The 27,112-nt window shown below is 33.2% G+C and overlaps 1 protein-coding gene across 4 annotated transcripts in view; it reads left to right on the plus strand.

Moving 5' to 3' along the window:
- LOC117104866 overlaps nucleotides 1–27,112 on the plus strand; it is a 76,486-nt gene that overhangs the window by 8,425 nt on the left and 40,949 nt on the right. For 3 of the 4 annotated variants that reach the window (XM_033245738.1, XM_033245734.1, XM_033245736.1), the window contains one exon: nucleotides 14,015–14,071. The exons of the other annotated variant lie outside the window; for it this stretch is intronic. In XM_033245738.1, the coding sequence (XP_033101629.1) occupies nucleotides 14,015–14,071 (57 nt within the window). The remainder of the gene's footprint in view (nucleotides 1–14,014; nucleotides 14,072–27,112) is intronic. 4 annotated transcript variants of the gene reach the window in all.

Here is a 27,112-nt window from a genome sequence, read left to right on the forward strand (position 1 = left end):
AATGTTTTTTGAATGTGGTAATTCCTAGAGGCTTTTAGTGGACCAATGCAAAGAGATTCACAATTACATCTTAAATGATGATGTAGCAGACTAAATGACTTAGACCACCGTGGAAATGCTACAGACAGTTAATTACCTCCAGAGGTATTCCATGACAGAAGTAAACGATATATGTCTTTAAGGCAGCTTTCCAAATATATTTTTTTAAATTTATATATGCCAGCATTATATTTCAGTTCTTCAGATTCTCATATTTATATTTAAAATTTTATCTTTCATTGCTATTTATCATTACTGACTCTTTTTTTCTATTTTGTCATGTTCTTAAATCCCTTGACAATGTTTGATTTTTTATTTGTTGTTATTTTTAAAACCCATAGTAAAATATGAGATGTTCAACCTAACTGAATAATGAATTATTTTTAATAATGATAATGATAATAATGTTAGATTCATGTATCTAGTATTTTAATACTTCACTTCATTATCCCTTTGAGAAATTTAATGTTTTCACATTTTTTTTCAAGTGAAGAATTCTTATGAAAGCCAGAATTTCAAGCATGCTATCAAATTTCATAGAAAAAACTTGTATCAATTATTAAGAATAATTTAATGTGACAATAATATTTATAAAATTAATATAGTTTGCAGATGTTCACCAAGAGCTGGTTAACATTACTGTCACCCTTATCATTATAAAACATGAACATGTTTTATAAATTACATTTAGTTCAAAATGATTGAACTTGATTAATTTTTAATTTCAAAATGACAAAATTTGAAATATTCGAAGTGCACAGATTGGATTGGATTTCTGTTGAAAGAATAACACATCCAATTCTGAAGATATATTTCCGGTGGGTTTCTTGAGACAGGTATTATACCGTGAGCCAATCTCTTTTACTAAGAGTTTTACCTCCTTTAACATAGATGTTGCGCACACGAACAACGGTTTAACGTCTATTCCGATAGACAGTGCACTATTTGTAACTGGCATGTCAGCTCTCCACCTGAGAAATATTTTAGCAGTGATTGAAGTGAACCAGAGAATGGGATCAAAGAATCTGAAAAGATCTCGCTGAATCTGTACACATATAGTTGCTACTATTTGTTTAGCCGACTGAGCTATGTTGATGACTTGTAAATCTCGCTTAATCCAAATACAAGTTATCTATGATAACTGTGCGCTGGAACCATTACAAACAAGTAACTTTCAATGTCAGGGTTATTCAAAGAGCCGAGTGACTTGAATTAAAAACCGATGCTAGCTGGGTTTGAACCAGGAGTCTACAGTGCATGAAGCTGGGACAATAACCTGTCATCCAGACACTCAGCTCATCTTTAAGTACCATGTCAAATACTTCAATGAGAAATAGAAAATTCAAATGGACACTTGTTTTTCCAAACACTTTTTTAATAAATGTTTGAAGGTAATTATGATTGAGCTTTTGGTCATTCCATATATAGTACTATGATAGGCTAGGGCTAAGAAAGTACATTTTTTTATTTCAAGCTGACAAGAAATTTCTCAGATATTAAACAATGAATAAAATAATTTGATTATGTTTGAAATTCAAATCTTGAGAATTAACTAAATTCATTTCCTCCAGTAATTCCAACATTGATTTAATTTTTGATATCTGTATTCCATCTGTACCAATATACATCATTCCTGTTCTTCCTAAGAGATTGTCGCCCTCTGTAGTTCAAGAATAATGTAGGACGAAAGGTGAAAACAGGTTGCATACAAAAATAACTAATTATCAGTAAATTTACATGTGTTCACTAATTCAAATTGGCAGTTAATTTGCAAACAGGTGCTCTTTTAAAAAGGTTAATTGTTGCTATGACAATAATAGTAAGGTGCTTTGTTCTCATTATAAAGAGCGGTGTCTGTGAAGCGTTAAAAGTTAGCAGATGCCGAAACCTCTGTCATGGAACCGCTGTCGATTTTTAAAAATTAAAGCGTATTATTTCAAAAATAATTTTGTGTCCACAGATCAAATACACTAAACACAATGTTTCTCAACTGTCGTCAGCTGTTTAGTTCTTGTGGCACTTCTTGGCAAACATTGACACAAATCATTTGACCTGCTGTGATATCTGTTTTTCTTGCAGTTCATTGACAACGAGATGCTCCAATAATCACTGCACTGCGTGTGCTGTATCTCTTCCTTTCTTTTGAGTAATTAAACATGATTCTATTTTTTAAGCAAAAATTGCATAAGTTTGACCTATTATTTGAATGTGTTTGATTGGAAAAACCTTCCTTGTTTATTGATTATCTTAATATTTATTCCTGATTTAATGTACACTATTATAATAACCATTAAAAAATGTTATTACAATTCCTAAAATCGTTAATCGTAAACTTGTAAGATTTTCGTTTAATAATATCTCAAATATTCCCTCCCAACTCTAGCACAAAATTCCTTGTTTGCATTACTGATTTTTTGAAATATGTTTTTATAAAAAATATAAAATTTAAGGTTATCTTTTATTTTTCTTGTCTAAAAAAAATGTTTGCAGGCGGTTCAAAATACTTGAGTGATAATTCAAAAGTCCATGTTTCAAGCTATTATGTTTTCTATTCTATATTAACCTTATGGTAATAGTCTAACAACCAAAACTCATGGGGTGAGTGATATTGTACTTGATGCTGAACCCTGGAATATGACCTAGGTGTAGTTAAAAACAGGTATAACTTCTGTACTCATGTATTTCTGTACTCATTTCAATCTGGATGTGTAAAATTCCCCAAAACAGCAGGGCTCTGAGCGTTGACCCCCACTGGAGTTCTTAGCCATTAGAGTCCTGGGGTCTATGAGGGTTTAAGCTGCTTTCAACCGCCCTGACTAGAGAAATGACAAAACAGATGCCACTTACAGATGCCCTGTAAGTGGCGGGGACTTAGCTGGGGATGTTTGTTAAAATGATGCCCCACATTGCCGGGAGGTGGCTGGGACTTTCACTTGCATGTAACCGTTTTGGAAATTACATCCCCGGCTAAGTCCCTGCTAAGCCTGGGTCCGGAACTACAATTGACAAGTGCATTACCCATACAGGGTACAAAATTAACATTTATTCACATTCGCCAGATCAGGTGATTGACTTTTCAAGTTCACTCGCACAAATACATTTTCACTAGTTCTAAATTTAATTCCAATGCTGGTGCCAACAGGGTCCAGGGAGGGCATTCCCCCACCCCCATCCTCCCATCCCCAAACAGACTGGACTGCAGACCAAAAAATGATAGCTTACCTATTTAAGTAGCATTACATTGATTGCCAGCCCCTAATATTGTGGTCTAAAAAAGCAATTTTGGTCATACATATGCCATAAAACCTCTCCCAGTGTACCCTATTTATTCCAGGACCCTAACCAAGGCTCTAGTTGGCACCTTGGTTCAGATCCCATGTCGGACCCCATGTCACAAATTTCATGTCTCAAAATTATAATAGACTTTACTAAGGTATAGTATGAGTAAACAAAAACATTTCTAAGTTAACTCAGCATACTATATGTATATGATGATGTTGTATAACATCACAACCATATAAAGGCGAAATACAGGTATCACAGTTACCATCCCTTAGACAGTTCGTAACCAATTGTGGGATGAAAGATTTTTAAATATTTAGAGCATTATGTGGTTTTTACTGCATAAGGATGCAGCCATCTAATATACCTGCGTGGTTATAAAGTATGGCATCAGGTGAGATTAACCTGAAACATGTTCTCATAATTACTAGCTTCGAGAGTCTTTCCTGATGATCTTTATCTCCAAGTTCACAAAGGTCATAAAAGAGGGACAAAACTGAAAGTTACAATTAGGAAATTACAAGGCATTTTCAGCGAGTCCTAGATACATACACCTGTACACCTCAGCACCATAAAAGGACAAGTTGTCGACCAATCGGGATGTAAATCACACATTCAGCATCAGAGAAAACATTTTCTTATGTCTAATAGTGATGAACAAACAACATCTGTGCAGTACCGTTGGGGATTCTGTCGCGCTAAATTTAAATCTTCACATGTTACAAAGCATCCATGATGATTTGTCTAGAACGATGGTAGCTTGACTTGGCACCGGTTTTAAGATGTAAACATCATCTTCACGTCTTTATACATCTTAGATGTGCTCTACACATTCTTGCCAGAACTTAGAAACATATGCAAATAGTTTGCATCACAAATTGGGTGAATGTAGCACATTATCCTGGCCAGGCATTCTCATGGATATTTTTCCCTAGAGACAAGCAGCGGCAGATATCAACAAGTGTGATGTACAAAAGGTTACAGCCCTACTCTATGCCAGTTACTTTCCCACTCTCACTCATCCATAGTTTCCATTTGAAAAGTGCATGTTTGGAATTTATAATTCTGAATTTCTAACAGAAATATTAAAAATATTCATTGGTGAAAAAGTTAATGATAAAATAATGAAAAATATTTAATATTAAAAATAGGAATGTTAATTTTTAATGAAATGATTTTAGTGAGGCAAGCTTTTTGGGCTTTAAAATAGTAAAAAATTGTTGTTATCCCTAAAATTTTAAAATTAATCGCCATTATGAATAAATAATGTTTGATGTATTGCACTTGTTGGCAGTTTGCTGTGTTATTCTCATGATTACTATATATTACAATTTTATTCAGTATTCTATTTATAAATTTTATATACTTTGATATATATGTATTATATGGTATTTCATCTATATATTATATTTTTTTATATTTTATTTACATGCTTCTAGAAATTAGGTAGTGAACATGCGATTATTGAACTGGTAAGAAAAAATGGGTTATTCATTAAATTTCATTAATGAAAAACATTTGTCCTTTCACATCAATGCTTGAAAATTCTAGATGATTTTGTATACTATGTATGGTATCTTCAATCTTAAATTACTCCCAACTGTTGCTTAAGAAAATCTATACATGGGAGGTTTAAAGCTAGGAAACATCTTAAAAAACGTGTCATACATGCATACTAGAGAACATTGTTTTTCTTTTGCTGCTCCAAAATTATGGAATTATCTTCCACCTAAATTTTGATTAAGTTCTGATAATGATTCATTGAAGACCCTTCTTAAAACTTATCTCTTTAATCAATTATTTTTTATTATATTTTGAAGTGCCAGTGACATATTTTCTTAAATAGGTGCTATAAAAATTCCCTAGTATATTATTTTTTCTTTCTTTGGTTTTCATTAAACAATATGGTCTTTCATCATTTAATTCATCAATTAATTCATTGTCAATTAATTCATCAGATACCGAACTTACCAACACATTTAATGCCAAGTCATATTTATACATGGTGCCTAGATACTATATGAAGATATGAACTTATTGAGTTTGATAAGCATGGCACTTAAGCCTAAATATTTGCAAATTATAGTAATTACTGTTTGCACGTAGCTCTGTGCCTTACTAATATAATCCACTGTTGACTGTCAGTATCTTGTTGTTTCTACTAAAATCCTCAGTACACAACTGCCAAGGATTCTCATTACATTTGCTTGTATTGATGACTTGTGTTTTTTCTCTTAACGTTTGTATACCCTTGGGCTTTTCATTTGGACATATTATCTTCGCACTTGCCCATGAAACAGCTCTTTGTCAACTTGACACCTAAAGTATTAAAAAAGATTTTTTGTTTTTAAAGTAGTAAATTTCTTCTCCATAATATAATGGTGCTCAAATTGTTTTTCTACAGTGCTAGAATGTTTCCATATTTGGTTTTTTTTCCCTTTAATTGCTTGAAATGTGATTTTTAAGGTCTTGTGGTATTGTTGTGGAGTGGGTTCTCTGGTCAGCTCTTTTCATGTTAGATTCATGTGTAAGAGTGAACAAGGAGAAGTGTTTGTTTGCCAGTTTGTGCATTTATGGAATGCTAGATTCAAATCTTAGGTAAAAATAACATTAAAATGGAATTATCTAATCTAAAAAAAAATATGATTTAGTAGCTATTAAATAAAGTAAAGACATGATTAAAGGGATGAGTTCATGAGTAGAAAGTTAAGGAATGAGTGAGTTAGGGAATGAGTATGTGAATGAGTGAATGAAGGAAAATGTAGGTGAAAGAGTAACTAAATGAATTTAGTGAGTAGCATAAAAAATGGAAGATATAAATATGGAAGTCAGAACATAAAAGCATAACTAAATAAGGAATGAATAAGTGAATAAATGAATGAGTTATAATTGCTATAAAAAATGTTTTCTATGTCGATAAATAAAAACTTCCTTATTTGAACTCTTAAATGTAACTCTTATTGCACTAATAATTTCCAAGGATGTAATTAAGTGAGAGTGTGTGAAAGACCATCATAATGTCATTTCTAGTTCACATACACTTAGAGTTAATATTGCTTACAGCGTTTCCATGGAGTTTCCATTTTATCTCAACGGAAATTAGTGGTTAGCTGATCAGTGGAGCATTATTATTCAAGTTTATTCAAATTGCCCATTACTAAAGTGCCATCAAATTTAAACAACTAACAGTTTTGAATTATATGCTCTTACCTCTGTCAGTATTAGCCTAGTTTTCCGATAATCAATTGAGATATTTTTTAAGATGGATATTGAGGGAAATTTTCCACAGGAGTGGCGGAAATATCCAATTTACTGCAAAAAGCTTAACTATGTACTGGTATTGATAGTGATAATAATAATAACCAGATCGCTGCGAGTGCTGGTGTTCCTATGCAGCCATTGGTAAAATATTACACTATTTGTAATGAATGTAATAATATATAAATAGAAATAAGGAAACAAATGGAACCAGGAGGATAGCACTCTGCAAGAAGTCTAGGCCTAAAGTTAGGTAGCATGTACAGATTTTTACTTTTTACTAATTTTGATAGAAATTTATAATTATAGGTATTAATTGATACATTATCATCATTTTAGATGATTTCATTTACAGTTCGCCCTCCAATTTTAGACCCCCTTTGTGACATGTAAATTTTTGGGTGGTTTCGGGGTTGGTCTCCAGGGAGGGAGGACTAACTTTGTGTTAAAAGGTTGAAGATTATTATTTTGGTCTTTGGAAAAGTGGTCTCGAATTAGAGGCGAATTGGAAGGTACATTGTAAACCTTGTATGGTTATTATCTGTAATTGATAAATATTGATAGGTGTTTTTCTTTAAAGATGAGTAAGCTGTGATATTGATGGATGTTTGTGATCTGGGATGAACAATCTATTAATGTGTTTTTGAAGCGGAAGGAAATGTGTGATTCACGTTAGGTAAATGAAGTAGGAATCCCACCGGCAAAGCAAGAGCAGTAGCTGATGCTAGAATTAGTGTTAATTAACGATGCTTCGTCAGCTTGAATCATATAGTAAACACCATTGATATCCCACAGGGCTGTGTAACAAAATGACGGAAGCAATGTGATTGGCTTCTTCCAAAAATTCCCGAGGACCAAAATAATTCAGCTTATAACATAAAGTACCTGTGTTTTTAATCTTGTAGGATGATAAAATTTGACTCAGCTCTTAAGCTAAACTAACACATCACCTTCATCAAATCTTGGAATGTGTGTGACATTTTAATGTTCTTTAAATTATGGAGATTCCGCTTTTTTGGTAACTTTCTTGATGACTCATAAGAACTCATGGAATGTTAAAGTTCACCAACAAAATGTTTTCTCATCCTTTTGCAAGAGATGTATTGAATCTTAAACATTTACCTTAACACAATTACAGTACAGTACAATATAATTCAGCTCCAATATTTATTAAGGAGACAATGTCCTTGACTATGTTAATTAAGGACTGCCAAAAAAGCATCTTTTTAATATTTAATTTCTCTTTTTTTTATTTATTCATTTTTGTGTGTAATAATAGTTATTTTATAATAATTAAAAACCTATATATTATACAATATAATATAATATAGTACTTCTCTTCCTTTTCACCCATTTTTTTCAATATAGTCAACAATGATTATACTTACTTTTATTTAAATTGAACAAAAGTAAATTAAATTCACAATTTTACAATATCTTGATATTTATCTTGTATTTAATTTATATTCATTTCTTAATCATTTCATAATTATCTTTCAACGCCAAAACTTTTTTTGTTTATGAAATCAACATAAAGCTCACAAATTAATTGTTTTGATTAGCAACGAACATTATAAGCTTCTCTTCCATTTTAATTTACTTTGTACCCATGTTCCTTTCTGTCAATATTTGAATAGTATGGAGGAACTAACCCATTTTGAAATAGACCAGCTCTAGTTATCACAACCTCAGTTTAATTTCAATTTAAATTGGGGACAATATGCACATAATAACCAATAACCTGGAAACTACCCTCCATATCTAGACTAATGTTAGAAAAGAAACAACAGAAGTGGAATAAAAACAATATTGCTGATTCCTGAGTGACCCATTTTCTCACTAATTTATGGTCTGGATCTGTTGAGTTGATTGTTTAAACCATGTTCTAGTTTTTATCTAAACAATAACTCTTCTCAAATGATAACAAATTAAGTTTTAAGAGAAATGTTTGTGTCTCTGGATTATCCCAAAGTTAGTTGCCCCTTTAAACATGTATTCTTAGTGTGACTCACCATATCTTGAAATGCCTGACGCTAAAATGTATAAGCACATCAACTTGGGTACGAATATTTTGTGATAATACTTCCGACTATTAAATGATGGAGTGAACTACATTAGTTTTATTTGCTGTGTAAGTCTTCACAGTGATTCATTTTCTAATGCAACTTAATTTAACTTTTCAAGCTTGTGGATTCTGACAGGTACCCATCCATCAATTCTACTATCTCAGTCTCTCTTTATGGGTAACCTAAGAATGACGAATTATCGCTGTTTGGGGAGTCTTTAACTGATCCACTGGAAAAAGATGTAGGAGGGCGCCCTGCATGCCAGTATTTAGAAGTGACATTAAATTAAGTTTGACAGTATTTTCAGCGAAAATTAATCTGGGGGGAACAGAATGACGCCAAATTATTCCAATGACATTTCTACCATTGCCTTCTGGAAAATTAATGTACTACCTGAAAAAACTAATGTGTGTACAGTGTATTGACATTTTCGGAGCTTACTTTATCAATGCGACTCATTTCAATTGATACAATTGGGGATTTTTAGCAAACTGTATCCACTTGTTGTGACTTATGAAGATAATGTCAAAGTAAATCGGATTGATGGAAAGATGTGGTAATATGACTGACATAAAGTATCTTCATTTGCAATTTAAGTCAATTTGAGTCATACAGTAGTACAGCATGCAACACAGAATACTGATTTAACTTTGTTGTAATAATTATGGAAGGTATCATAGGTCTTAATTATTTGATTATTGAATGCAGTATGAACATAAAATTCTGGATATGGAAGGCACTGCAGGTCTTAATTATCTGATTATGGAAATGACAAACATCAAATTCTGCAAATAGAATGCAGCTGATAAAAGAGATGAATAACGATTATGAAATTTTTATATAAAATAAAATAGCTCACATTTGAAATATGTATAATTGAAATAGCATTGTTAATTACATTTATTTTAATTAATAATATTAGGTCACCTATTAATTTAAAATTTAAATAATTGATTACATGTTATTACCAACTCTTTCTTAAACTTATTACAATACCATAATTGTGACCATATGGCCCTAAATTAACCAACCTACTAACCCTGTTTTTTTCTACAAATGCATTGTTCTTTCCTCTTTGTGTGTAGTGTCGTTATTAAATTTCTCTGTTAGTTTCTGAACATTAAACTTCTAAATATGGTGTATTAATTAATTAACTAAGAACTAGATTTTAAATCCATCAACCTAAATCTTTAATAATTTTGGGGTCACCTCCCAGATTTTCAACATTCCAGACAGATAGGAAAAGCACCCATATTCAGTAGGATTTACTCTATTCCCCACGGACCTGACCCTCAACCGCCTAAGCCTCTTGGTCAGAGATATTTTGCTCATTCATCTATCAGTTCTCGCAACAAATGAAGATTTCATAATAAATACAGAAAAATCTTTTTTATTATGATAAATACATGCTAAATCCATAAACCAATATTATAATAAACATGTGATATAATATGCAGAAATGTATTATTAAAAATAAGTCTAGAAATAAAATTTTATTAAAGGAAGTAGCTGGTGTAAACCTTCCGAGATGGACATTTTTATTATAATTTCAAAATATATATTTTTAAAAGACAAAAATAAAAATATAGAAATGAGATACTGCCAATTGTCCAGATAAATTACCTGTTTTTGAGAAAAAATTGAACATTTTCCCTTTTTATTTTGTTTGAAAAAATCTTGAATATCTGTAATAATAAATTAGATGTATTTATTCTTGAATTCTTGCTTTTGTCTTTGTTGACGTTTTCTACGAGTTTAATCCCAATTATGGTGAACTGTCCCCTGGGGTTAGTCGCTTAGCATGAATCAACAATAACTGTGACTTTAGTCTGTAAACCTTGAAACCACCTTGTCTTAATGTGAACATATCCACCCTGCCCCAGCCCAGCACACCCACCTGTCCCATCCCACCTACGCATTCATTCCCACCCACCCATACCATCCCACCATGACTATTCTTTGATTCATTAATATAATAATGTGATTTAGGTTTAAATATGCTTTCTGTGAAACTAAGACAGACATTTTATTGTGAACCAGGGGAAAAACAACCCTAAGCCTTTAGGATTATGGAAAGTAGGACTCTTTTTTTGAATAGCAGGTTTATGTCCTTTGACAAATCAAATACTGGGTCATTTACTTACTCAAAGTCCCTTAACCTTTAACAACAAATTTCATAAAATATTTATTCTCATGTGGAATCATTTGTTATGTCATACATTCTTGTTTCAGTATGTTGTCACTATTGTAGTTGTCACAGTTTATGCTTGATGCATAGTAGTGTCCGACCTTAAGGTTAATTTAAGAATATGCAGAAGGGTTGGGGGGGGGCAGTTGGGATAATCTCCCAGTGGGATATAGGGACAGAGCTCATATTGGGGCCACGGACAAAGGAAGATTTCCAAAATGAATCAAATTTTAGTGTATGTTCAAATGTGAATCATAGGGCCTGTTTCTACTGGAAAGAAATAATCGATTAAAAATCGCTTTTTCGAAAAATCGTTTTTATTCTCGCAGTAGAGACGGGACCAGTTTGAAAAAAGCGATTAATAATAATAATAGTTGAATTTGTAGAGCGCATCATGCGAAAAGCCTCTATGCGATTAAAAAAAATCGATTAAAAACACGCAATGGATAGCGTGTTTGAACGGCAAATAACCGATTTTGGCTGTACACCTTTTAGCTGCAACACAAAAAAAGCGATTATAAGGTGAAATGTGAGCTCCAGGTCAATCACTGCAAAGACTAGATCGTATTAGGCGCGAACTAAAAAAAATTTGTCCTCTTGTTCATGTCCTAGGCCTACAAGATAAAAACGTCAACAAACATGAGGAGTGACGAATTTGTTTTGTAATTATTTTGTGGGGGGGGGGGATTATTGGGCCTAGGACTCTCCGTTCTTTTCGGCCTACCATTGTCCTTGTTTGGTCGTCGTTCATAATTGTGCCGATGAGCACAGTTGAAAGCATTTGCCTTCTCGCCCCACATCGTATCTTACTCCTTGTCATGACGGGAATGAGAAAGATACTATCCTATACAGTTAGGAAAACAACGTGTTGTATAAACAAAATGGTGACGTAATTTCCGTCACGAAAACCGATTTTCGAAAAATCAAAAATGCAGTTGCAACAACAGCAGGCTGTCTGGTACTCATTAAAAAAACGATTTTAAAAAATCGATTATTTTGTGTTTATCAGTAGAAACACACCCATAGTTACACAAAATTCAGTCTGAATCTACTCTCTACTATTCACTATTACCTTTCCAAACAATCCCTACATCATAAAATTTAAATTTTAAGCCTGCTTACCATGAATATACTTCATCTTCTGGTATAAAACATTTTTTTCTCTTTGCCCTGTGATTTATGAAGTCTAATTTCATAGTTGGTCTCCCATTGTTAATTAATACTTTCTTATCCTCAAACAATTTCCTATTAAATGTTGTAAATTTAACACATTTTAAGTAATGTTTCCTGTATTGGACGCCATGTATGTAGATGATTCAGAACAAAATCCGAGGGACTTGAGAGGGTCTGACAAATAAAAATTAGCATCAGCGGTAGTAGAGGAGCTCACACGCAAACCTGAGGAAGTGGTGTATCCAATCCAGTCTTCAATTCGCTTCAAATGTTGCCATTGGTTAAAATTAATAAGAATTTTCATTGTTTCAAGGTATGCTATAGCTTTCATTGCTAGCTGAAAGACGATTGGTTAGCAAGAAAAACCACCTACATGTATGTATAAGCCAAACAGTGCAGCCAAACAATGCAATTGGCTAAAAGTAAGCATACTGTAGGTAATCTAACTAATCATTGTAAAAATAAGTATAGCTACCGTAATAATAATAATCTGTTTGCCTTGTGAAGACTGTATCTCAAAAACGCTAGGTAAAACTGAGAAAAGGCAATAAAAACATGTTTTAATTGGAGGTCTAACAGTATGCAATGTAAATTTGTCTTCCCTTGATGGTCCACCACAGTTGTATAGGCCTATTATTTTTCAAGATATTTTTGTGTCCTAATTATACTTATTGCTTTTAGGATTTTGTGATTTTTATATATTAGAGGTCTTATGCTGGTATGTGTGTCCTATTTGTACCTGTGTTTAATCCCTAGCTTTTTTAGTTCAATTCACAAGTTCATACGTAATGTAAATGAATTAGAGAATGGTATTTGATTTCATGGAGATGGATAGTACATTAGTGTTATCAATGAAGAGGATGAGGATGATACCGTAGTACTATAGTGATGGGAATGGTTGTGTTGGTATTTGTTAGTGTGAGGACGATGATCATCTTATAGGTCAGTGTGGGAAGGTGACTAGGCCAAAAAAAAATTACTGTGTAGCAACGCCCGACCTACCCACATTTTATGAAATTAAGGGGTGGCATTTTAGATTTTTTTTTTCTTTTGACAACAAACAATATTTTTTCATGAGCAAATATGGCTGGAATAGCCTTGGTGAGGTTAGGGTGCCAAGGCTAGCTTATTTTGCTGGATGATATGCGATGCCAATCCAAAATTATTGTATTAGTTGTGTATTTTCTACTTTTTAGGCCTAAACACATACTTGGTTGTTAAAGAAAAACAAAAAAAGTTTTCCTGACCTACCAATTTTTTTTTTATTTTCTCAAAATGTGGCCAACACAATTTTTTTTTTTTGGCCTTATAATGATAATGTTGGTAGTAGTGATGATAATTGTTGATGATGATAATGACAATGTGGTTGTCATGGTTAATGATGTTGAATTTCCATAAAAATTAGTGTTAATGATGATTGAAAATGATGATCATTAACCAAAGTGATGAGAATCATTTATGGTAGTGGTGGTAATGATTGGAGATAGTGATAATGTAACCCTTATATATTGTTGCTCTGCTATAGTCCCACAAAGAGCATACGCAAACCAGTGGCGTATCTAAGGGAGGGCGCGGGGGGCTCCCGCCCCCAAAAATTACTTGCGTCCCCAGTCGCCTCCCAAAAAATCACGGTCAAGTAGTTAAAAATCACCTAAAATCACCATATTTTGCGAATTAGTGCCCCTCTACTGATCATCGAGCCACCCACCCCCCACTTCACCTTTGCGCCCCCATCAGCCCCCAATTCAAGACTTCTAGATACGCCACTGAGGTAAACACATGCATTTGTGGTACAAAACGTGTTTTTGAGACATGCACAAAGGTCCACTATCATAGCACTGATGGCAGTGATGGTAAAGACTGATAATGGCTTAAATAATGATGATGATGATGATAAGACTAATAATACTGGTGCTGGTTTATAAGCCTCTTACCTATATACAAAAAGAACCAAGAAATCATTTCACAGGAAACATGTTTTAACAGTCTTGACTTTGTTCCATTTCAGCTGTTTCACCAGCCGAGAGCAGAGTGTCTAATAACAGTCTAACATCAGTAACAAGTGGTGAGTTGACCATTATCATGATCATCTCGTTTTAATATGTTATTTCCCGATGGAAGACATCACTCTTCCTGTTTACCCGCTACTTCCACAACTTGAAGTCACTATAGCAACATTGAGGTGCCAATCGCTGTTGTCGAGTCATACATACTCTCTCCAACTTCCTGACTTTCAAGAAATTCAAACATTTTTTAACTTGTCAATAATTAATTTCTGATGCTCAATACAAAATCAAATCCATATTTTGTACTTCGTAGTTGGCCGCTGAAATCCTTATTGAGTTTTGTGATATATATGCTATTGAACTCAAGTATTTGTAGGTCTAGACATTTTGGCAGTCCAGTATAACTAGGTTCTGTGTCCGCTTAATAGGCCTTGCTTTGTAAACAAGGATGGACCAAGCAAATATTGAAATTTGTTATTCCTTTGTTTTAATTATATTTATACTTTTCAACTCTACTGGCACTGGTACTCCATTTAATCAATAGCATATCAAAGAATAATGATATGGGTGGGCTTATGGAGCGGGAGGGAGGTGGCGAAGGTACTCAATGAGTGAGGGAGGTCACAGTTCTGCCAAGATAGGGTGGTATGACTTAATTTTTATCTACTTGAGTATATTTTTTATGCTCAGCAAAGTATCAGTTGTGGAAAGTGAGCACAAACATTTTTTAGAGGGGCTTAATGCTCCCACGCCTTGCTCTTGGTACACCACGCCATTTAATATGATCGCTGTTTAGCTGAGATGTCACTTGTCATAGCTTAGTGGAGGACATGTTATCTATTTTGTTGCTGTCAATTACTGGATATGATAGTATGGCTTTAATCTTTTGCATCATATTTCAATTTTTACTCATTCAAATCATAATGCTGCTACCATCTATTGAAGCTTTGTTAAAAGTGGAGATGGAGAATCACTTTGGTGGTATCTTTATTTCACATGTTGTTTTTCATTTTTTTACGACCTGTCCAGACTATCAAAATTTATTTTTGCAAAAACATGTGACATGCCTAAATATGGTAATGATGACATCACATCATGACCATATATAGGCACATCATGGTATACAATACGGTAGTTTTTAAGAAAATGAAAATTTTATGATCTGGCACACTGCCTGCAGCTTTCACCTGATAGGTTAATTACTCAGTGATCATGTGATATGTAGAATGGATTCTTGTAATTGTGAATTCTCAAAGGAATTTCCACACCTGAGCAAGATTTTGCATGTGCTCACTGAAATGCACCAATTTGAGGAAATGTTCCTCCGACCTTTTGCGAATTCTAATTTTTTTATTTGCACACATGAAGTTAACAGAGGTTACATGACCACAAGAGAGTAGAGTTTTTATCAAAATTTGAACAAAATTCTTCATTTTCTTTCAGTGCTCTGTATAGATATGTCAGAATTTAAATTGAATTAACGATCTCAAGCTGAGAATAAAAATGCTTGTACGTAAGAACGCGTCTATGTTGGATAGGGTGCTTTCTTCAACATAGTACCCTGTATGTGTCATAAGCCGTATAGTTTTTGTTGATTTGTGTTAATTTGTGCAATGACATTGAATGTTTATAATAGTATCACGCCAGTAGCATACTCTTAACCCGATGTCACAATTCAAGCTAGACTGGCTTCTCTTTAAAGTTACACTGTATTACTACCTTATTTCCTTGATTATACACGCATCTTGTGTAAAAAGCCACCGCCTGCTATTTGTGAAATTTCACATTGAACCAGCGTTTCCTTGTAGCTGATAATTAATTTTCAATTAAATCATCTATTCAAATTCTTAATTCTTTGAGAGATTCAGAATTTACTAGAGATATATATATTTATTTAAAACATGCATAATTAATAGATTAATTATTTTAAATTTTATTATTAATTATTATTATTAATAGATTTTGAGCAATAATAATGTCATTTTTTTTATAGTGCTCTACAAAAATAAGTCTTAGAGTGCTCCTCTACATTCATTGGAAAGATGCCTATGTTGTTGTGGAATGATGTGGACATGAATGTGCTGTAATCTACAGCATGTATCTGTCTAATATACAATAAATACATTAGAAAACTGTTATTTATACAGTATAGATTTTTAAGGGGGAAAAATACAAAACAGACAACACAAAAACATTATTACAGGAAAAATAACTACATATATACTTTATCTTGTACCTTTACTCCTGGGTGGAGAGAGGGAGGCAACATGGATAAAGTGCCTTGCCCAAGGACACAAGCAACTTGAACAGCAAGTACGTTGAACCCCACCCTTTAGGGTAGCAAGTCCGAGCCAAAACTGCTGCACCAATGGTAACGTTTATTAGTTTAATATCTTGTAGTTCTCATTGTCATATGAATTCTAGAACATGGTTTAGGTAAATTTTGTGTTGCGTAGAAGATGCAAGAGGGTCATGGATATGTGAATCTACCCTAGTTTCACATTGTCACAACTGAAGGCCCCTATTTGGTATCGCAAACTGTTACACTCAAAAAATGTTAGAACAATTTAAGCCTGTAAATAACAAATGCAAGTATACACTATATTAAGTTTATATCACTTTTTGAAATACTGTATGATGTTTAAAAATATACATCCTGTACTTAACCAGAAAGTGGAGTTTATTTGTCATTAGGAATTATTTTTGAGAACTTGGGGAGGAAGAAGCTGTCCTAGGTAGAGTACATGCTTGGCAACTTGGTGATAAAAAAAAACTAACTTGTTTGTATTTACAATGTATAGTGCATGTTGGACAAACATGAAAAAGTAAGCCTTCACATATCTCAAAGTTTTTGGATAGATGCCTTATTGATAATTTTTATTTATTAATTACAGATAAAGTTCATTGTCAGCTGTTATTTTGGTCCTTGGACTTGTCAAAATTATATATGAATGAATGGATATTTTTAATAAGTTGTTTGCCTTTCTGGTTCAGGGTCTGGGTGTGACTTTTCAATTCTTTATGTATTTTTTCTCCCCCACCCAAAAAGAAATATATCATAGATGGCATCGTTATCTCTTGGGTAGCTTGTTTCATGGTCATCAGACATTGTAGGAGGCAACCTGTCTTCCATAATTTCAACATGTTCATTGAAAAGTTCATATAAAAAAGTGATATAATTTTGATTGAATATAATCGAAGATGTCATTTGTGTCATTGCATATTTACACTAAACATTATTATGATTAACTTATTGCTTTTTTACAAAATACTTGGACAAGATACTTATAAAGGAAACCGTTTGTCATGCTTTTGAAATAACCATGGTATAAGTGATGATAGATAGACAGCTAGATGGAATGTTATTTATTCCTCCATACCTAAAATTTACTGATTAATGTAACAGATTAGAAATTCCATGTCAAAGCAACCAAAAAAAAAAAAAAATTAATCTCTCAGATTTTGTTCATTTTTTAATCTATAGCAACTTTTTTATGGTTGATTTGAGGAGTTAACATTTATTTAGACAGTTTAATATAGAGCTACTCAGTAGCTTTTAAATGACACCAAAATCAGCTCAATAGGTGCTATACTTATCGAGATATGGTCAGTTAAACGGTATAAGGTATCACTACGTAGCTCAAACTTTGTTAGTGCATATCTCATTGATTAAAAGCCCGAGATAAAAAAAATTTTCATTTCTGATCGTTTCTCATGGGTCCCAGCCATATACTAAAATTAGAAACAAAATCCAAGCGATTTACGTTTTTTTTTTGGTTGATTTTACATGGAATTACCCAGATGTGATTTCGACTCCCTTCATGATAAGGAGACATGTTAGGTTTCCAAAGGCTCCTTGATGACATATTCAATGCACAGGCACTGGTTTTCATTATTGTCCAAATTACAAAAGATTTCATAATGTAGGTAAATTTAAATGAAAAATTGAGAGAAAATTAATAAGAAAATCTGTGTTATGTGAATGGAATAAAAGATATTGTACTCAAGTTGGAATTCTCAAAGTCTTACAATGATAGAGACTCAGTTTTAGCTCATACATATTATTTCAAGACAGAGTTCATAGTTCACTAGCTTTTCTTATAGATGGCATCAGGCCTGGAAAATAATTTGTGCATCTCCGCCCATGAAAGTTGTCTCGATAACGCCTCTAGCACCAAATGTTATTTTTTTTACCCACAATGCCTCTGGGACATTCATGTTGCCTCCGACCGCCAGTTGCGCAGTCGTGTATTTTTTCTAGCCTTGGATTGTATCACTATCTCTCAGGGAACATTACTGTGATTAACTTATTTCAGTTTTCAAAATACTTGAAATAGATACTTGTAAAGTAATCTGTCTATCATGCTCTTGAAATAGCAGGGTATGATTATAGACGATAGACCACAGTCAGATAGATGGAATGTCCCTTATTCCTCATTACCTAAAATTTACCTAATTATTTAACATAACATTAACAGATGCGATTTTCACTCCAACAACTTCAGCAGTAAATTTAAATGAAAAATGGATGGAAAAGTAAGAAAATTTGTTTTTATGTGAAAACATTTGAAAATGATGTGCTTAAGTTGGTATCCTAGAAACCTTATGTTGCTGGAGACTCGTTTCCTGCTTATACATACATTTTAATTATAAGGACAAAAAAAAATTATTGTATTGCTCACGTTTTGGGAAAATACAAAAAATGGGTATGTCTGTAGGAAACGTTTTTTTTTGTTTTGTTTTTTGTACCGATAATGTGTATATGCCTAAAAAGTAGAACATGCACAAAAATAAAACAAAATACCATGTTAAAATCTATATTGAAGAGCAAAACGATCGCATAACAATATCGCATCTCCTACCGTCGCAAGATAAACCTATTCCAGCCTTTTTAGCTCATTACAAAAATATTTTTCATTGTAATAAAAAAAAAAACTAAAATGCCAAACATTTTGCATCGTTCGATAGTGTTCATAGTTCATTAACTTTTCTTAAACAGAAAGATATATCTCATCGCAGAAGAGACAATGCTTTACCTCCTGGCATAGGTAAATCCCCCCCCCTTCCCCCCCCCCCAGCATTAAAAGTAGATTTTGTTAACTCCTCTATTTTATCGTGACCTACATCCTACTTTTGAACATCAGCAATAAGATGTGTTATTATCGCCAACATATTCCACTAATGCTACTTGCGGTTCTGCAAATCAGAGAATAAATCTCTGAAGAACCTTAGACATGCTCTGCATTAGTGAGGTAAATATTTGTTTTGCCTGAAATTATCGGTGACAAACTCCTTTGTAAAAAGAACTTTCTAATAAGTTGTAAAAGTTAGATAAACGTTTGATTAGGCACAGATTTGATAGGATATGCACAGTTCCACTTGACTGAGTCTATTCTGTTTTCCCTTGATGTTATAGAGACATCTGCTCTTTATTAGAAACAATTTTTAAAAGTGGTGTTTTAAATTACAATGTCCATAAGTTAATAGGAACCATATGCAGTGTGTTTATAATGAAATGTTGGTAGTTTATATAGGTTATGTTTTGTAGTTTATGCTAACATGGGAAAATCATTCTTTTATAATTTTTAATTTCATTTTCATTCCATTTATTTTTCATTAAATATATAAGCAAACAATACAATCATTAGCAATTGCTTACTCTTGTCTAGGGCAGCAGTGGAAAAGAATCAAATAATTATTGTACCCAAATCTGGGTATTTCTTTTGGTTTAATTGAATATTGAAAATAAAAAATGACTTATCTAAAATTACCAAATTGGAATTATGACTCATAATTAATGTTAGTAGTCACATGTCAGGTACTGTGGATAATACACCTGAGCAATCATGTCAAAGTTCATTCATTAAAACAAATGCTGTTCAAGTCTGCGTTTGTTGTACTATCTATGGTTGACCACTTGTGACCCTTGAAATAAATCTATGTCATGGCCGTCTGTCTTGGGCTATGCTTAATTGAAGTGTCCACCGAGAGGGCTGTCACTTTCTTCCTGTCCACCCACCGCTCTCGTTTCCTCACGGATTCACCTTTTGTACTAATCCACGACAAACCAATAATAACGCTGTTTCTGTGTCCTCCACTGATTTCTATCTGTTGGTTTATTTAGAATGTGATGAAATAATTATGGATGGGTTTGTGGTTAGGATGCTTACCCTATAATCTCAGGTCATGGGTTCAAATCCTTTAATATGATTGTATTTTGATTATGACTTAAACTTTGCTCATGATGAGATATTGGGGTGCAGTACCTTATTTATTTTGCTGTTGGATTGAAAAAAGAAAAATACAACCTGATTTTTTTTTGTAGCCAAAATTGTTTTATGATTCCAGATCGAATAATGTGTCAAGTTTAACTCAATGTAACAATAAGCATTCATTGAACGTTTTCTATCAAAGTGAAAAGCTAAGCATGTGCACATTGATACTTTAGCATACTATGCATTTGACATCAACAAATGTGATGTTTCAATTGGATTCAATTCAAATGGAATTTCTCAAAACATGAATCAAGAAAATCATGTTGTTAACCATGTTTTTTTATTGAACAAAGACAGTACACATTCAATTGAACACAACATGATTGTATGTCCTCTACGAATTATGTATTGAAACATTTGGAATTCCAACCACTAGCTTACAAGCCTGTTGTGTATTCGGAGGGTGGAAAGGTGGGGGTGGGGGGAAATGACACTTCAAATTTTTATATTCTCACCATTTCCAACTTTTTTAATACAATAATGTGCCCCACCCCTTATAATCGTGGAAGTGGTTTGGCACAGTGGAAATAATTTACTTTCCCAAACTTGAGGTCAGGGTTTCAATCCTTCACTGTGCATTTAGCTTGTGTCCTTGAGCAAGGCACTTTATCTGCATTGCTTCAGTCTACCCAGATGTATTAATGGGTAGCAGCAAACTGCTGGGAGTAACGTACGGTGGTCCAGCGTCCCACCCAGGGGGAGCATCACACTCATATCTGCTACATGCTACAGGAACTGGGGATAAGCTCCAATCCCTATGGGCCCTAGTGGCTTGACAAGGATTTACCTTTTACCCCTTATATCCCCTGTTCTTATAATGTTAATCCATCCTGATAAATAAGTAGGCCTAAAAAGATTTAGGCATACAAGAAGGCAGCTAGTATAAATTTTGTGGTTATTTTGCGAATATTGGCGCTTGTTCAAAGATTCAATGGAAAATAGTTATGATTATATTTCTAATTGGTCAAGGGTAGCTTTTCAAGGCCCAAGTAGATGATATGTTTCTGTAACTGGTCAAGATTACATCTCTATTGGTCAGTTTCCTAGTAATTGTTGTAAAGTTGATTTCCTACTGTTTATACTACAAGCAATTGGTCAAGCATACTGTATGTCCAAAAGTATTGACCTTGTTTGTCACTATTTCTTAGTCCACTATTTTATTTTAGATTTCAAACTTTTATTGACTAATTTCATACATCCTTCCTTTGTGGTATAATGTACTTCTTAAAGTCACTGGAGAATAGTTGGACGTCTCGACAGTCCATCAGCTGATCAGGACTACCCATCACTAATGTGAAGGTCTGTTTCAAATATTTTTCTTATAATTAGCTTATTGAAGTACTCTCTTAAGGGATCTGTTCCGCTAGGGAACTTATACCTGTGGGGGCGAGGTATGTCGCTGAAACATTTCACAAGCCAAGCTAAATTTAGGGAAAATCCCTTGTGAGGCTTTGGTCAGTAAACTGGTATTGACAACTCACAGCGGACTTGTTTGTTTAAACGCTGTACATGCCGGCAGACGATAGAAATTTCCCTGGCGTTAGCTCTGTTTAGAATCTGTCAATAAAGTGGTGTATATTAAATACATTTCAAAACATTGTATTTTTTTGTCCAAAAAATATTAGATACAAAATGAATCCACATTTAATTTTAATTATAAAAATAATGGAAAGAAGAAATAATATTAAAGTCTATAATTTATGGTTATAAAATTTCATGATTACTATAATCCCATAATTACATTATCCTTGCCAGTTTAATTATTATGAATAGAGATCTTTTTAGGTTGAAGTTAGGGTGCTATTAGTTTAGAGTTCTGTTCACTGCATCAATTTCTCTGTGACGGTGATATTCTTTAATACAGTACTGTATGCATGATGATGGCATATATTACCCATATATGGGCAAATCACGGTATTTGTCACATAAAACCATGAGAGTGGATGGAGATTTATAGGAGGAATTGTAAAGCACTAGATTGTTTTGGGATCATGGGTAACTTTCCTAATCCCTTGAATCTGATGACTTTCCTAATCCCTTAAATCATGTTTTGCATACTGTATATCTAATCCTATCTTTAAATATACCTTTACAATTATATGTGTGACAGAGCATTAAGTACAAAAAGTCCTAGAAATACAGGTATAAATACTGTATATCGTGTGTACTTTAGTACAGAAAATGCAATTAGGCAGAGGCAACTTATCAGATGTAATAGGTTAGCTGAACTTTGTCGGCTTATATTGGTTTCTAAGAAGTTAGCTAGATAATCTTGCATTATCTCTACAAACATTCTCTCATGATTATTTTCTTGTACTATAATCATTTAGGCTTTGATTAAATTTCTTCAGAAGGACATTTAGTAGTAGTGCCTTTTGTATTTGAAAAACAGGTGAAGAGTACCGGATCATGCTAAATTTGACCATACCATCAATCAAAGTATTATTTCATTAAATTATATTTCTATTTGCTTCACCACAATTGCAAGTGCTGGTGAACAACCGTCCTCTTATTAAATATGACATATTGATCCAACCACTAGTAATGTTGTGGTGACAAACACGATTAGTAGGGAGATGGTCTGCAGTCCTACTGTCACAGTCCCTCGTGTCCAGTATTTGAAATTGTGGAACAAGAAAACCAAACATGATATAAAAACACCTGTCCATCCATGTACTATACATTTGGTTGTTATCATTGTAAGGTCAATTCTGAGATTAATATTTTAAAGCTTCGCAGAATTGAGGTCTTCTTGTGGAGAAGTTTTTTGTTTAATTGTTTTATTTGTTTCATTGTTTTTGTTAGAGTATTTAATGTTCAAAAGAACTTGAAGGTAGATCATAATATGTTTCGTTATCATCTGCCACTGTATTGTTTTTGTATTGTTTTTCTGTAATATTTTTTATAGTATAAGAACCAAATAAACTTAACCAATCAATTAATCAATCATTTAATCAATCAATCAATCAATCAGTAAAATGATTTACAATATCAAGTTGGCAAGTGTTTATTTACACAGAATGTTTTAGTGAAACTGAATCATACATTATAATAATCTTCATCAGAATATCTAATCCTTCCATCTTTATTTCTTCTATATTTTCGGTTTAGTAAATCATTATTTCCTTCCTTTATTTTCACCTGATTAATTTTTTACAGCCCTTTTTTTTTCTTTTGTTAAAAAATACTTTTTAAACTTTGTCAGTTGATATACAAGCTGTCAATCGTAAATAAGTGTTACACTGCACGACATCAATGAGTTCGTACTAATCTCACAACATATTTATGAATGCGAGCTCGTTTCCTCACCTATCAAATACTTGCCAACTAGGTGAAATTTGTTTTTATCTTTTGCTTCCAGATTTCAAATATGACTGACTGTTTTGTTTTCAGTTTATAAACATGTTCATTTGTTAGGAACATATGAAATCATGTCTCAAAGAACGATACAATATCTCCGAAATATTGTTTTATTTCTTTAGCTTCACGCCCCCATCAGCCCCCAACCCTACTTCAAGTCTTCTAGAAATGCCACTACTTATATTGTCAATCAACCAATCGTTTATATAGCACCAATATCCATAGTGCGAGATCAATGTTCAGTTTTTGCTTATTTACAGAATTTTTGGTAAAACAAATTGATTAATTTAAAGGTCTATGGAACAAAGTATATTTGTTTATATACTTGTTACTTGACAAAGAATATATATTTTCTTCTAATTATTAATATAAAGCTTATAACTTAGATATGCTATACAAATAATATTAAGCAATTTAAATATTAATTGATTATTACCTTAACTCAGACACTATCTTAAATATTATGGTTGGTTGGTACAGCCCTGTCATGACTGACAGCTCATGACTCTAGAGGTATAGTGCCAAACCAGACGATATTCTGCAAGAATCAAAGAAGACACCTAATAATCGTTTTATATGTTGTTTAAATTATATAGCAACATATAGAATAGTTATATAAATAATGTAATGCTAATAGGATTTAATCCTAATAGTCTCTATATATCTTGTGGTTGATATAAATAATCAAAAGCTGTATACAGAATTTTTAATTACAGGTTTATGTCTGCCTACATTTTGGTTCATATGAAAGGAGATTAAATTAGGCATATCTATTCAACTTCTCGTCTAGCCTAGAAATCCTGTCCCACAATTTACTTGCACTTCCGTTGGCTTCTGGAGCTCACTCCACCTCTACAATCTTACAATTATATAGGTTAATGTGTATCGATGTCTAAAAGTAAATAAATTGTTAAATTATATCTAAAGGCGTAAAATTATATAGAAGATTTTAAGTGATTTGATAGATTTATTTAAATACCAAGAGAGAAGATTAAACAATGAATTTTATTTTCTATCTTGAGATCAAATCTTTTGAGACTTTTTCTTTGTTGGAAGTGTCGAGATTAAAAGCAATATGGGAAATAAAATAATTTGTATTCAAGCCCGAAAAGCATGTTATTAATAGAAGGATTGTTTAGTGGTGTTATTCAATTTAGTCACTGTAATTCAAAGCTGATGTAACATGAAGGCGTGTCTTTGAATGTCCAGCGGCATCGTGGTGTTGGTTGTACAATCCCTGCAGCAATTTGTGATATCACACCAGGTGATGCACATAAAACATGACCTGTTTTTCTCCTGAAATTTGACAATGACGAAGCAAAAAATTCCTTCACCTTAACCATGCATTGCTTTGTTTTGCCATCGAAGTCCCTGTTCAATGGACACAATAATTAAAACCATCCGATCCTATACCTGAATGATGTTCCCCCTAGGATTTACCCAACATTTACGATCTCTATCACTGCGATGGAGTTACATCTGCGATGGAATTACACTATCCAGTCAGCTAGTTTTCCATGTTTTCCCACAGTCGGGATACACTGGTCACACCGTTGCATGGATGACGTTTCTGGTTTGTTTCAGTGACTGCGCGTTCACCTGTGGCGACCAATACATGCATGAATGAGATGCAGGTTGCTGTGTCTGAAGAAGTTCCCTCTGGGAAACACACCGTCGCCATGTCTGTCACTCAGAAATGTTACCAACACGTTTAATGCCGCAATGAATACTACTTCGCAAGTTTTTTGATGGGTCCTAATTAAAAACAAACTGGTTCACTGTTGTTTTTGAATTGCTCAACAAATATAATAGCCATGTCCAAACATTTTTCATGTTAATTGTTAAAATGTTAAAATGATTTTTTTTTTTTATTTATTTTTTATTAAAAGGCTGGAGGGTTACTTATGAAAAATTAAACATTTACTTATATTTGAATCTGTTGCTCAGAGGTGTAAATACCGCCACCTAGCATGTATGTTTGAAGACGCCACATACAGGTAGTCTCAAACAGGTTAGGTGAAGACTCAAAAAATGTTATTTCTGTATTAGTTTCAATTGTTAATAATAATAATAATATTTATTTGGCAAAAAGCATATAGGAGAAAAACATCATGCATTGCCCCGATAGAGAATGGGCGAAATCCTGAACAATATTTGCTCCCTATCCTTCATATAAAATGAAATACACAAAAACAATCAGAACTAATCAGAAACATAAAATGAAATAAAATGCTTAATTAAATTATTCTTATAATGTTATAATAATTCCTTTAATAAGATTGATTTATATTTTTTAAAATATGACGCCAGTGAGAAAAGTATATACAACTATCTGAAAATACACAGAATACAACAAGTGAGTCTGACCTCAATTGGCTGGACAGGATCGCCAAAAAAATGAACTAAATCACTGGTCTAGTGGCTCTCCTAAATATGTCAATTGAAAATAATGAATATACATTGAATGAAGAGTTGGGAGAATGATTGAATTATTTGAAAATAGTACCTTGCGTAAATGATGTTATACTGTAATGACTTTACCAATGAATGCCCCAATTTAAATAATCACCCATTGAACAATATGTACACCCCCTCTTAAACATCATTTGGAATACATGCTTCAGAATTGTTTCTTTTTACTCACATATATTAGCTAAACACTATATCTTTAAGTCATAATGTCTGTCAAACAAGTTCTCTTATACTAAGTATTTTGACAAGAAAACTCAACTTGGAAATTGTTTTTATGAGAGCGCTTGCTCATTTTGTGTGTATACTTGTTAGCATTTTCTGTCTTAATGCTTGCACTTGGCAGACTTCTATGTCTACGTTGATTTAATTTCCTTTTCTACATTTCATTTTACTGTTTCAAATTCAAGTTCAGCATTCTAAATTATTTAATGATCACCTAGCGAATTGCCAGGTACTTTGTTGATTGTCCAACGTATGTTATCACGATTCTTGTGCTCTTTGCAGGGCTTGGATACCCTTGCTGACGGTATTATTTGTAGCAGAATCAAATGTTTCGGTCATTTCTTTGATAGTTTCTACTCATAGTCATCATAAGGCTTCCTCTGAGTCGTAAAATATCCATCTCCCAGGAGAGCAAATGTCGACTAGTGAGTTGCAATCAAAAATAGCTGTGATCACTGTAATATGCAAAGGCCAGGACCTGTAATTATATTATATGTAGGCGACATCTAAGTTTTTCTCTTGTATTGCAAGTTTAAAAAATGTTTTAAACTCTTCTCTGTGCTCCCTCTATTTCGAATTTCTGGATCTACCACTGGTATGAAATAAAACCATTACACAACAAACAAAAGAATCCCATATTATCGTCAATGCCAACATTGCAAAAGATAGATTATGACCAATTAGGGCTTGTTTTTCAGGTCCTGCTGATCTCTATCTGCAGAAATGTTAAGGCTCCTCTCTTGAACCCCAGTGAAAGACATATCCCCCAAC

The sequence above is a fragment of the Anneissia japonica genome, unplaced genomic scaffold, assembly GCF_011630105.1.
Source record: "Anneissia japonica isolate Jap-2015-1 unplaced genomic scaffold, ASM1163010v1 scaffold287834_len5846547_cov211, whole genome shotgun sequence".
NCBI classification, from domain to species: domain Eukaryota; kingdom Metazoa; phylum Echinodermata; class Crinoidea; order Comatulida; family Comatulidae; genus Anneissia; species Anneissia japonica.